Source organism: Struthio camelus, chromosome W (assembly GCF_040807025.1).
Source record: "Struthio camelus isolate bStrCam1 chromosome W, bStrCam1.hap1, whole genome shotgun sequence".
NCBI classification, from domain to species: domain Eukaryota; kingdom Metazoa; phylum Chordata; class Aves; order Struthioniformes; family Struthionidae; genus Struthio; species Struthio camelus.
Genome location: NC_090981.1, coordinates 1,590,754 through 1,605,119, shown reverse-complemented (window position 1 = coordinate 1,605,119; position 14,366 = coordinate 1,590,754). Strand labels below are relative to the sequence as shown.

The following is a 14,366-nucleotide window of genomic DNA, read 5'->3' as shown; positions in this document are numbered from 1 at the left end:
AGCAAGGTGAGCAGGGCAGGCCCAGAGATGGTAGCCAGGTTCAACCAAGAGCCCAAATCCTCACACAAGTTTGTGGTGATGAGGCAGGTCCAAGGTCAAGCCAGGAAGTCAGTCTGCAGGTCAGCATCTAGATCAATAAGGTCCATGGCCAGACATAGACATGGTTATAACTGAGCAAGAGCTCTACAATATAGCTCAGGCAGGGACTGAAGACCCAGGCCTGAGCTTAAATGGAGCACCTGGGCCTATGGGCAGAGGGTGTGGGTGGAGGCCCCAGGTGAGGCTGGTCAGGGCCATTATGGCCTATTGGTGCACTCAGGGCCCTGATAGTTTTCATAATGTTCAGCTAATTATTCATGGTATTATTTTTTAATAATTATTGCCCTGTGGCTGCATGAAGCAGGTAGAGTACAGTACAGTGAGGAATCACTATCTGTTTCCTAGGACTTGGTGACTTTGTTCTCTGTTGGATTGCTGTGGCCAAATATATAGGCTTTACTTTATTTAGCAATTTATTTATTTTATTAATTTGGGCTCCAGAGAGGAAAATTTTATAACTGGAATACATTTTCTGCTGAAGTATCATTATTACATTTAAATAAAAATGAAATCAAAAGATGGCATCATCCATAAAACAAAGAAAATATAGTTTATAAATAATATTTATGTATAAAATAATATTTATGAATTTGGAATAACAGCCCTTTCCATTCCCTGAGATGCTGGGAGGGGAGGACACAAAAGTTTGTGTAAAGATAGCATGAAACAAAAGTACATTGTGCTGGTTTATAACTGACTTTTTATTTTTCTTGCTGTAATACAGAGATGAAGAATTTTACAAGAAACAAGATGCAAAATAATTTTTATTTTATTTTATTTTATTTTTTCTAGTCATCTCAACTAGAACTCCACCTCCACCTTCACCATTGCCATTTCCAGCACAAGCTATTCTCCCTCCTGCCCCATCTACCTACTTCTCTCATCCAACAATCAGATATCCTCCCCACCTGAATCCTCAGGATACTCTGAAGAATTATGTACCTTCTTATGATCCATCCACTCCTCAGACTAGCCAGGTACTGTAAAACAACATGAACACTCCAAAAGAAATCCTATGAAAAATGTGTATCTTCTAGGGTATTTAGACCTGATATCTCACTATTTGTGGTACCAGGGCAACCCAGAAGTTGGAATATAAGTGATTTAGCAAGTTTTACAATTAGACATGGATATATAAATGGGGTTGTTTGCTGGAGCAGATTAGTTAGTTATATTCACTCACTGTTGCTCTGTCAAGCATAATAAAAATACTTGTATTGAATGATCTAGTAGCACTAACAGAACAGATCCTAGTCCCACACTCCTCTTGCACACAAAACTCTTCAGTGGCAGTTCTATATGCAACAGGGCTACAGGAGTGATAGGAAACTCCAGTAAGCCTAATGCTAAAAGTCACTGTAATTCTCACCTTTGGTTTACATGCTAGAACACAGATGAAGCTCCTGCTGCAGAGAAGAGCAAGGAACGTGCTAAAATAAACACTCACACAAACACACAAAACAACATGCAGGTATATTTATAAACCAACAATTAAGATAAAATCTGGCAGGATAATGCTTGCTATGCTTTATAGATGCTTGACAATTCTTTGCACAGATGAAAAAACATTTCAGTAATGAATATGACACAAACCCATAGACTTGTTTTTTTCTTTATTTTGTAAAGAACATGCAATAACAATTGTGTGTTCCTGGCTGCTATACTGATTCAAACTTGTTTCTGATGTGGGAAATTATTGTGGTTTTCATTAGAAAAGTAAGCTGTAAAGGACTATTTGCAAGACTACTTTTCATGATAGAATCAGCACATAGCATTAACATGTGATCTGCATTATAGGACAAACTGCAGTTGAGCCTTGGTCTGTCAACACTTGAAATATTTCCAGTGTCAGTGTAATGTAATCTTTGCTGCTGGTCTGGTTTCTAGGTTTGCTGCCTTGTCTGAAATGCTCCTATGCAGTCCTATAACTTGTACTGTAGTATTTTTTAGGGGGATACTTGGGAATATGCACTGAAGTGGCAGTGTAACTTGCTCAGGTTTCCCTGCTCCCAAGAATTAGTCTTTTTTGACAAGATCATATTATCAGCTTTGATAAACATAAAGGGATTGTCATTATAAACATATTTAGCACAACTGACAAGCCCTTCAGTGAGCATTTCGGCATGACAGCAATAGAACTTCATACTGAATCAGTGTTTCTATGTTGAATAACAGATAAGGTCCTTCTGGGCTGTTCAAAAAGTCATTGTGGTTATTGGGCACCAATTGGCTAACGTTCTGATCCAGCTGCATAACTTTGTACATATTTTTAAAATGTGTTGGTCTGTAAAGTCACAGTTTACTTTGGAGGGAGAAGTCCCAGTAATGTGATTTTTATGGGTTTACAGCATTGATGCAAATTAAACCAACCATTGAAATTGGAGTATCTCAGCTTTAGACTACAAATTGCTGTCTGTCCATGGATTAAAAGTCTTTCAATCTCTTTTTTCTGAGCCTCAACTGGGAACACTGCACACAGGAACTGATTTTAATTTGTATAAAATTTTCATGAATAACAAAGTCCAGTTAAGCTATCCAGTAAAAGTCCTTAATGTTAATCCAGTGTGGAACATCTTAGAGTTCTGTTGGAACTTTATTTTAAACTGATGTCTTATTTAGGCAATATTAAGGGGAAATATGCAAATTAAATCAGGCCCTTAGTATTATGTATTTCTTTAATTATTCAGTGCTTATTTCTTACCTTTTGATTTCTTATATATGTTACAAAGGCAGATTTAGGTGATAATCTCTATAGCTTGTTCAGTATTTTGCTTTGGATCACGAATGTAAAAACACAACAGCTAAATGAAGTATCTAACTTTCTGTCAGTTGACAAATATGCTGTTGTCATTTTAATATTGTGAAGTCCATTTACTGAGCAAGAAAAGTTGTTTCAACTCTTTCCCATGAAGAGCCAACTCTGCAGATTATCTGCAGATAAAAGATTAATCTGTTAACCTTAAAAATAAGTTTTACTCAGCTAATGCTTTCAGAGTAGCAGCAAACTGAAAACATTTCCTATTCTTGTGTTGTGGCACCCTAGAGAATTAAGAGGTCAAATTGCCTTTGATTTACTACTTTTGTCACCTTTCATAACCTTTCATAATATAGTTTTTCATTTCATTTGATGTTTGATTTAGTTTTTGAGAAAAGGTGATGGAGTTATACAACACCAAGTGTGGGATTCCAGGCTTCTGCACCAGCAATTCTCTGCAATTTATTATCATTAAGCATTATTATTAATGGTATCACTATTACATTTAATTATTTAAAATACTTCTCTATGTGCTACATTAGAGGACCTGCATGCCTAGACAAAATCTCTCCAAGTAGAACAATTATAGGATGTCAATACAAAACTGTAAAATAGCAAGAGTATTTTTTCTGTGAATTTTCAGTGACAGAAGGAAATTGTTCTGATACAATGGCATGCTTTCAGCCAAACCAGTTTTTCTTTTCTAAATAAAACATGAATTTTTATTCAAACAAAATTAATTATTCTAAAATGCATAACTGCATCTGTAGGAATACCACATCAAATTTAATTATACTTTCCCACCTCAAAACAGTCATTTGGATTTCAAAAGGGCAACTATGATAATAGTTTTAATTTCAGCTTTAGAAAGAGAAAGAATGGATACCCTGATAGCATTTACCTAAAATGAACTGTTCCTCCCCAACATCTTTCAGTAATGCACTAATTTAGATTGTTACAACAAGCAACTGAGATGCCTTCTACTCCCCACAGCAATTTTGAGATTAATTACATTATTGCTGCACCAATTATAGTGAGACAGTCATGCTATCCAATGGAATAGTTTAACTACGATTAGTTTAAAGACACAGAGCTTCCATAGGTTTCCACCTATGGGGAAACAGCGGGCAATTTTCTTGACATAATGTTAAAAATTTGAAATTATGTGTGATGAACAGTCAGAAAGATCAAACAGGCCCTTTGGCTGCAGTGAAAAATGATGCAAGAACAGCTGATCCTAAACAAAACAGAGAGCTATGGCTTTCCATCTCAGGCATATCTTTTTTTATCCTCTGTTCAATCTGGAGAGTAAATAAATACATTGAACAGAGAATGAATACTATTATATATAGATCTGGACTCGCCTCAAGTAGTGGTTTGAAAGGTTCCCTAAGTTTTCCAAAGATGCTTAACTTTTAATTAAATATATATTTCTGCTGAGCCCTTTTCATTTTAAGTTTTTTCATTTTATACTTGGGGCACATGATACTGGATAAGATTGTGTGTGTGAGTATGTATGTATATTATGACGGGGTGCTAGTCCCTCCATAAATTGATACTGGATACTCATTATAAGTTCCATCAAAAACTAACCAATCAGTCTGTATCTTATCATAGAATCATAATTTAGGTTGGAAGGGACCTCCAGAGATCATCTAGTCCAATCTCCTGCTCAGAACAGGTCTAACTTGATCAGGTTGCTCAGGGCCATGTCCAGTCGAGTCTTGAACACCTCCAAGAACAGAGGTTCCACAACCTCTTTGGGCAACCTGTTTCATTATTTAACCGCCCTCATGGTAAAAAAAAAATTTCTTAATATCTAATTGGAATTTCCCATGTTCCAACTTGGGTCCATTGCCTCCCAACCTATCACCGTGCACCTCCCTGAAGAGTCTAGCTCCATCTTTTCTGTATCCTATCACCGTGCACCTCCCGGAAGAGTCCAGCTCCATCTTCTCTGTATCCTCTGATCTGGTAGTTGTAGACAGCAGTAAGTTCTCCCCTGAGCCTTGTCTTCTTCAGGCTGAACAGGCCCAGTTCTCTCAGCCTCTCCTTGTATGTCATGTTCTCCAGCCCCCTGACCAGCTTGGTGGCCCTCTGCTGGACTTGCTCCAGTATGTCAATGTTTTTCTTGTATTGCAGGAGGGGGCAGCATGCCACATGCAGTCTCAAAAGTGCCAAATGGAGGGGGAGGAGCACTTCCCTGGACCTGCTGGCTGCGTTCTTACTAATACAGCCCAGGATGCGGTTGGCCTTCTTTGCTGCCAGGACATATTGCTGACTCAAGTTCAACTTGACCACCAGGACCCCCAGAGCCTTCCCTACAGAGCTGCTTCCTAGACAGTTGGCCCCCCAGTCTGTATTGCTGCATGAGGTTATTCCATCCCAGATACAAGACTTGGCATTTGCCTTTGTTGATCTCCATCATGTTCCTGTCATCCCATTTCTCCAACCTGTACAGGTCCCTCTGAATAGCAGCCCTGTTCTCCAGTGTATTGCCCACTCCCTCCAAATTGGTGTCATCACCTGGGACTGAGGTGAGGCTGACCAGCCTGTAGTTCCCTGGATCGTCCTTCTTGCCCTTCTTGAAGATGGATGTGACATCTGCCTTTTTTCAGTCCTCAGGAACCTCTCCTGATTGCCATGACCTTTCTAAGATGATAGAGAGTGGCCTTGCAATGACATCAGCCAGCTCCTTCAGCACCCTCAGGTGCATCCCATCTGGTCCCATGGATTCGTGTATGTCCAAGTGGGTTAAGAGCTCCCTAACTCTTTCTTCCTCTACTGTGGGTACTGCTTCACTACCAGAAACTCTGGTAGGAGGCTCAGGAATCTGGAAGGCCTGAAGACAAGCCTTATCAGTGAAAATTAAGGAAAAAAAAAAAAGGTATTGAGTACCTGAACCTTTTCCATGCCCCTTGTCACTAGGTCCCTTGCCCCACTGAGCAATGGGTCCACGCTTTCCTTAGCCTTCCTTTTGCTGCTGATGTACTTGGAGAAACCTTTCTTGTTGCCCTTCACCTCCCTTCATTGTTTCAACTCCAGCTGAGCTTTGGCTTCCCTGACTCCATTTCTACATGTGCAGGCAAGAAGGCCTTTTTCTTCCTCTCTGTTAGCCCATCCCTGCTTCTACCTTCTGTGTGCTTCCTTTTTGTGTTTGAGCTCAGTCAGGAGCTCCATGTCCATCCATGCTGGCCTTCTGCCATGCTTGCTCGACTTATTCAACCTATGTTCTATGGGTAGAAATTGTCATATGACATCTTCTACAATCCTCACAGTATTGCTCTCACAACACCCTTTCCTTACGTTGAGCAGAATATCAAAGACAATGCATCATATTGATCTGATTAAATCAAAACTTTAGGATATGTCTTCCAAACATTTGATGACACTGCTACCTGTATCACTCACTCCACTGTCTCTTGGGGGGGGCTCACGTGACCATTGGATGGGAACAGGTGGCATAACATTAGGGTGTCCTACATGAAAAACTCCAGTGGTGCACAAGGCTGGGGTTATATCATATTACAAAAAAGGGGAGGTAGAAAAATATGGGGGGATACTTCTTCCACCTGTTTCTTCTACCTGTAGATTGTCTGGACCAATCATCACCTACTGTACTGTGCATATTACAAAGCAGAATAGCATGAATTCAGTGACAGAACTTATGAATTTTGAATTTTGGAATAGATGTGGCAAGTACACAATTTTTAAAAAAGGATTTTTTTTCATACAGTGAACAAAGGAGCAAAAATGTACAAAACTGGATCTTCTACAATTTTATCAATAAACGGAATTCAAGCAGTGGTCTTGAAAACTGCTATCATTGAGTTTTGCAATGGCACCCATCACCATAGTATCTGAACTTGACCTTTACAAGGGACTGTAACTTCAAAAAAAGGAATTGATGATGCTCCAAAGTTTTTCCAAATACAGTGAATTCAGTGTGATAAAATTACATGGTTAATTACCTGGTTGTAGTAGGGCAACATTCTTGGAAGCACAGAGTTTCTAGTGAAATGTTTAAGGATACAGATATATTGTTCTCCAGGTTAAATAACTAACTGGAATTGCATGATTTATATGAAAGTCGAAAAAATTCTTTCAGAAATATGTGATGCAGTGTTCTAAGTAGCTATACCTAGGAAGTGTACAGAATTATGGTAGTTTCTGGCTTTTTTTTTTTTTTTTTGCAAAGTTTCTTCTAAGATCATTTTCATTTAAGATTCCAAGGATACAGTTATATTTAAGAAAGGATATTGCACGAACATTAACTGAAAAATGTTACATGAATTAAGCAATTAGTAGCATATGTGAATGATTATAATATGTCAATCTCATATTAAAGTTCTGTTAGGTTTTGATGTCTCAGCTGTAGACATTTTGATGCCATATTAAAATGGCAACACTAAAAATAGTAATTTTTGCTTCCAGAAAGCAAGATACATCACAGAAAAACACTTGTCTTTAAATGAAAGTGGAGACTTTAGGTGCTGATATTCTGGTATTTGGGAAATTCTGTGAACTCCTATCTGAGAGAAAATTGATTAATTACAGATTGTAAATCTCTTGAAGTCCCTGCACTGAAAACAACTACAGTAAATCTTGATTTTAAGGAAGTTCACATTCATACCTGTTATAAATCTCTGTTCAGACTTCAGGACTAAGAATTAATTAAAAGTATGTATAGTACAGGTATTTAGATATTCACCATTGGCGAATCTGAATTTAGTTATATTTCTGATGTAGCCCTCTGATATTGAATACAACTCCTCTATGGCTCTGGATGCATGAATGGGCTAATCTGTGATGACTCAAGCTGCTCTGATTTTAAAAAGCTGGAATATATAATGCAACTCCTAAAATCAAATTATCCTCTAACCAAACAGCAAATTTACACCTGCATAAATTGGGACTAAAATTACCAGGCTTTCAATATTTGCCCTCTTGCTTCTAACACTTTCAAATGCACAGCTTATTTGAACACAGGTGCCTCTACGCAATTTGCTTGAGGTTTCTTCCTCAAGCTTCATCTCTGTTCATGAATCATGTTGCATAGACATACTGATGCCCCAGCTGATGGTTGCAGTGGATTTTTCATGTTTAATGCATTAGATTGTAAGAATGTCTTTAAGGGAGGGAACTGTAATAGAAAAATTTGGGATCTCGGGAATAAAGAGTCAGACTCATAGTGAAAAGCAGCTCGAGCTGGGTGCCTACGAAGAGGGACCCCATCAATTTTTATTTTCCCTCTTTTATATGCTTGCTAGCATTACATCATTGTTGATTAAACAAATCTATAGGTTAATACATAATGCTGATTAGTGCCATTCTTGATATTGCTGATTACATTAGATTATTTAGTAACAGATGTTTTTCTTCCTCATCAATGTTCAGTTTCAGTTCCGTTTGTTCTAAGTTGAGTATGTTCTCTTCAGTGCTGTTCCTGCTTACATCTTCTTCCTTTAGAACATTCTAAACTCAATTCCTCCATGTCATCAGTTCTGTTCTTCCAACTTGCATCCAAAGTTCATCTTGAAGTTAAAGGTTCATTACACTTATCTTACAGCTCCCCTCTTTGTTTTTCTGGCTGTTTGCCTAATACGTTGTCCATTTGTGGAGGCTGGTTGTTCACCTAAAGAGTTGTATATATAATCCTATAGTTAATATTAAGCAAAGTACAATCAATCCTAGCAATATTATGATTGTATATAGTAAATTATTATACAAGCCTAAAGCTGTGGGAGACCATAAAATGATTAGTTGCCAATTCATTCTGCTGGAGAGTATCTTTTAACATGAGAGTGATGAATCCAGGATTCCTGTTCTGCAATTCTTACTGCAAAATAAGAACAGATTAAAACAGTATATGGTCCTTCCCATTTGGACTCTAATTTATGCTTTTGCGTATACTTCTTTATTAGTACTTGATCTCCAGGTACATAGGAATTGACTTGTAATTTTAAGATTGGTTGCGCTAACGCTGTCAGATTCTGCAACGGATTAATGCAGTTTTATACTTGTACGACATATTTGGTAACTTGTTCATCCCCATCCAGCAATTCATCAGAAAGTAGTAAATATGTTCCTGGGATGGCTAAATGTCTTTCAAATAATATTTCTGCAGTAGTAAGTCCTATCCCTTTTCTTGGGGTATTTCTAATATCCCATAAGACTAAATTCAAAACTTCTGGCCATTTTAATTTAGTCTCTTAGGCCAGTCCTCAGGAATTCCAGACCCTGGGAACAAGAGAGGAAGCCTGGAGAAAGCAAGACTCTCCCTTGGTCAAGGAGGATCAGGTTAGAGATCATTTGTCCAAGCTTGACATCCATAAATCCATGGGCCCTGATGGGATGCACCCACGAGTGCTGAGGGAGCTGGCGGATGTTATCGCTAGGCCTCTCTCCATCATCTTTGAAAGGTCCTGGAGATCAGGAGAGGTGCCTGAGGACTGGAAGAAAGCCAGTGTCATGCCAGTCTTCAAAAAGGGCAAGAAGGAGGAGCCAGGGAACTACAGGCCTGTCAGCCTCACCTCCATCCCTGGGAAGGTGATGGAACAGCTCCTCCTGAAGGTCATCACTAAGCATGTGGAGGACAAGAAGGTGATCAGGAGTAGTCAGCATGGATTCACCAAAGGGAAATCATGCTTGACCACTCTGATAGCCTTCTATGATGGAATGACTAGCTGGGTAGATGAGGGCAGAGCAGTGGATGTTGTCTCCCTGGACTTCAGCAAGGCTTTTGACACTGTCTCCCATCACATCCTCCTAGGTAAGCTCAGGAAGTGTGGGCTAGATGAGTGGACAGTGAGGTGGATTGAGAACTGGCTGGATGGCCGAGCTCAGAGGGTTGTGGTCAGTGGCACAGAGTCAAGTTGGAGGCCTGTGGCTAGTGGTGTCCTCCAGGGGTCAGTCCTGGGTCCAGTCTTGTTCAATGTATTAATCAGTGACCTGGATGAAGACACAGAGTGCACCCTCAGCAAGTTTGCTGATGATACTAAACTGGGGGGAGTGGCTGACACACCAGAAGACCTGCACCTAGGGAGTAATAACCCCATGTACCAGTACAGGCTGGGGGTTGACCTGCTGGAAAGTAGCTCTGCAGAGTAGGACCTGGGAGTCCTGGTGGACAACAAGTTAAACATAAGCCAGCAGTGTGCCCTTGGGGCCAAGAAGGCCAATGGGATCCTGGGCTGCATTAGGCAGAGTGTTGCCAGCAGGTTGAGGGAGGTGATCCTGCCCCTCTACTCAGCCCTGGGGAGGCCTCACCTGGAGTCCTGTGTCCAGTTCTGGGCTCCCCAGTACAAGAGAGACATGGCACTACTGGAGAGAGTCCAGCAGCGGGCTGCAAAGGTGATGAGGGGACTGGAGCACCTCTCCTATGAAGAAAGACTGCAAGAGCTGGGCCTGTTCAGCCTGGAGAAGAGAAGACTGAGAGGGGATCTCATCAGTGTGTACAAGTATCTGAAGGGAGGGTGTCGAGAGGATGAGGCCAGTCTCTTCTCCGTGGTGCCCAGCGACAGGACAAGAGGCAATGGGCAGAAACTGAAACACAGGCAGTTCCATCTGAACAGGAGGAAAAATTTCTTTCCTGTGAGGGTGACTGAGCATTGGAACAGGTTGCCCAGAGAGGTAGTGGAGTCTCCTTCCCTGGAGATATTCAAAACCTGTCTGGATGTGATCCTGGGAAATATGTTCTAGGTGACCCTGCTTGAGCAGGGGGGTTGGACTAGATGATCTCCAGAGGTCCCTTCCAACCTCAACCATTCTGTGATTCTGTGATTCTTCACACAGCTTTGCCAGTTTCATTGTTATGGTCCTATTCATTTGCTCTACTTGACCCGAGGATTGAGGGTGATGTGAACTATGTAACTGGGATTTTATTTTGAGAGCCATATATATGCCTTGTAAAATTTGTGCAGTAAAATGAGTTCCTCTGTCTGAGTCTATTACTTCTGGAACTCCATACCTCAGAACTCCCTCTTTTAATAAGGCCTTTATTACTCCCATTGCATCAGCTTTTCTGGTAGGGAATGCTTCCACCCATCCTGCAAGTTGATGAATGATCACTAACAAATGCTTGTATCCAAAAACAGTGGGCATATCCACATAGCCAATCTGTAACCATTGAAAAGGGAAATATGCCCATGGTCTTGCCCCATTAACTTTTACCTTTTCTTTTTCCGAAAACCATTGAAATGCATCACAGCTCGATATTACCTGTTTTGTAGCAGCATAGATTCCTGGAGCCACCCATACTCTTTTTATCTGCTCTGCGATATTCTCAATTCCCCCATGTCCTTTTTCAAGGAACCACCATGTCACCGGGAGCAAATATTTTCTTGGTAGTATAGGTTTTTCCCCTATTGTCCATATTCCAGTTTCTTCTCGTATACCACCACATTCCTTCCATGACTCTTTTTCATAATTGATACTTTCCTTTTCATGTATTTCTGACAATTGGGCTAAATCGATTCCATCAGTAATGACTGGACATAACACAGCGTTCCAATTTAGAGCTGCTGCTTTTGCAGCTGAGTCTGTATAAGCATTTCCTCTTGCCACCACAGTCTTCCCTTCTTTACGTGCCAGACAATGAATAATAACAATTTTCTTTGGGTCCTGTATAGCCTGCAATAATTCCCGCACTTGGGGTCTGTTTGCAATTCACTTACCTGCAGAAGTTAAGAATCCCCTGCTCTTTCCACAAGCTTCCCACTGCGTGACAAACTCCAAAAGTGTATTTAGAATCAGTATAAATATTAAGTAAGTCTTGTCTTTTGCCATTCTCACTGTCCTTGCTAGTGCTATTAGTTCAGCACCTTGGGCACTCGTTGGATTCAAAGGTCACGCTTCTAGTATCTGGAAGTCAGATACTACTGCATATCCAGTTCATTGTTTACCTTCATGGTAATATGATGAGCCATCCACATATAGTACCAGATCTGGGTTTGCAAGCGGTTCATCCTGTAAGTCTTGTCAAGGTTTTTCAACTAGGTGTAATCCCTGTTTACAATAGTGATGATGTTTTTCTCCTTCGTCTGGCAAAGGGAGTAGCGTAGCTGGATTCAATGTATTACAATGCTGCATAGTCAGATTGTCCATCATTAACAAAATCATTTCATATTTACCAGCTCTCCGTGGAGACAGAACTTGTGACACAAATTCTTTTAACAAAATTTCTACTTCATGCAGCACATACACAGTTAATGGATGTCCTAATACAATAGTCCGACGTTTCTCTACTATGATCACAGCCACAGCTACCGCTCGTACACATCCGGGGGCTCCTAGCAGTACAGCATCTAGTTGTACTGAATAGCATGTGATTGGACGTGGCACAGATCCTAATAGTTGGGTCAGTAGTCCACTCGCAACTCCCCCCTGCTCATGGGCATATAGTTGAAAAGGTTTTTCATAATTAGGAAGTCCCAATGCTGTTGTTTTACTTAATGCTTCCTTACTTTTTCTGAATGCTAAATCTCTTTGTCGAGTTCATTTAATAGGTTCTAATTCTTCCTTCTTGGTTGCTTCTACTAAAGGTTTTGTCAATTCTCCTAGCTCTGGGATCCAAGGATGACAAAAACCTACTGCTCCTAGAAAACCCCTTACTTGTTTTTTGTTATTGGCCGCGGTAAATCTTCTATTGCCTTTATTCGTTCTGGATCAATAGACCTACTTCCTTCAGTTAAAATAAATCCCAGATATTTAACAGCTTCTTTACAAAACTGCAATTTACATGAGGATGCACGATGACCCTTTTCAGCTAAAGCAGTACACGAAATTATAGTATCGCTTATACAAACAGCTTTTGTTTTTGAAGCTAACAATAAATCATCCACATATTGTACTAATACAGACTCAAATGATATTACTACATCACACAAATCTTTCTGCAATAATCTAGCAAAGATAGCCAGTGAGTCAGTGAATCCTTGAGGAAGCCTAGTCCATGTTAATTGCTGTCCTTTCCAAGTGAATGCAAACAAAAAGTTGACTCTCTTCAGCTATGGGTATACTAAAAAAAGCAGAGGTTAGATCAATTACCATAAATCATTTTGCCTACACTGGTATTTGTGTTAAAATAGTAAAAGGATCAGGTACTACAGAATGGGGGGGGGGTATCACATATTGATTTATAGCGCGCAAGTCCTGTACAAAATGGTATTCCGGGTCCCCATCAGCATCTAAACGATGATAATTAACTGGTAATATGGGAGTATTACAAGGAGAAACACACAACTTTAAAATCCCTTGATTCAAATAAGTATTGATTTGCTTTTGAATACTCTGCTCAGCCTCATGGGATATTGGATACTGTTTTACCACAGGAGGCTTTCCTATTTTTGTTTCCATATACACAGGTTCTGCCGACTGTAATAATCCCACATCGGTCCCTTTTGTGCTCCATAACTTTTTTGGAACAATCTCTAATTCACTCGGAATATCCACTGCCAGGACTTGAATTTCAGATACTACTGCTTCTAATATTCCCAATATTACTAAGTCAATACCTTCAAAATTTGCTCGTATTTCCACAGCCAAACTCTGTAGTAGATCACGCCCCAGCAAACACACGGGGGACTCTTAGCAGCTAGTATTGATTCCATATCACTTTTGACCCAATTACAGTTAACAAAGGCTTACTCAAAGGCTTTTCACTGCTGCTCATCACCCCTTGTATTTTCCTAGTTTGTCCTGACCAAAGGGACTTGTCTTCATAATTTAAGAGAGACATCGCAGCGCCAGTGTCCACTAAAAATGTTACATCTTTCTCATTTACTATCCCTTTTATGCACCCTTGGGTATCTAGGAGAATTATGTCCAAATGCATATACCTAACACCTGGACAAGTATCTTCCAAAGCATTCAATAGTCATTGATTCTCTGCGTTAGGTGGAGCACTGGGCAATCCCGTGTATTTCTGAGGGTACACCTCCATTCCTGTAGTAAATTTTGGATGGCGTGGATACTGTCACTGCAGATGCCCAACGTTTTCACAGTAATAACATGTCCAAGGTCCCATTGTACCATTTCCTTCAGGGAATACCATTCCCAGAGGGCTCATACATGAATTTGGTAACAACCCAAGGGCTTTAAACTAGGCAAGATGGGGGAAGGGGAGTGGTATAGTGGCAGGAGAGTCAGTAAAACACCGCTCAAGTCAGGATGCCTCCAGCGGGTGCATGCAGCCAGGGGAGACAGCATGCAACATGGCTATGGAGGATCCTCTTGCACCTCTCCTGGGAAGCTTGCATGCTTGACTGGCTCTCTGAAATGCCTGTATACCAATGCACGCAGCATGGGGAATAAGCAGGAAGAGTTAGAGATCTGTGTGCGGTCGCAGGGCCATGATCTCGTTGCAGTGACAGAGACATGGTGGGATAGTTCACATGACTGGGATGCTGTCATGGATGGCTATGTGCTTTTTAGGAAAGACAGGCCAGGAAGGCGAGGTGGTGGAGTTGCTCTTTATGTGAGGGAGCAGCTAGAATGTATGGAGCTCTGCCTA

At 40.5% G+C, this 14,366-nt stretch overlaps 1 protein-coding gene across 2 annotated transcripts in view; it reads left to right on the top strand.

Annotated features, from left to right (window-relative positions):
• The window catches only part of LOC104139159 (nuclear factor 1 B-type), a 198,570-nt gene that overhangs the window by 142,708 nt on the left and 41,496 nt on the right, over positions 1–14,366 (top strand). For both annotated transcript variants that reach the window (XM_068925260.1, XM_068925261.1), the window contains exon 8: positions 892–1,076. In XM_068925260.1, the coding sequence (XP_068781361.1) occupies positions 892–1,076 (185 nt within the window). The remainder of the gene's footprint in view (positions 1–891; positions 1,077–14,366) is intronic.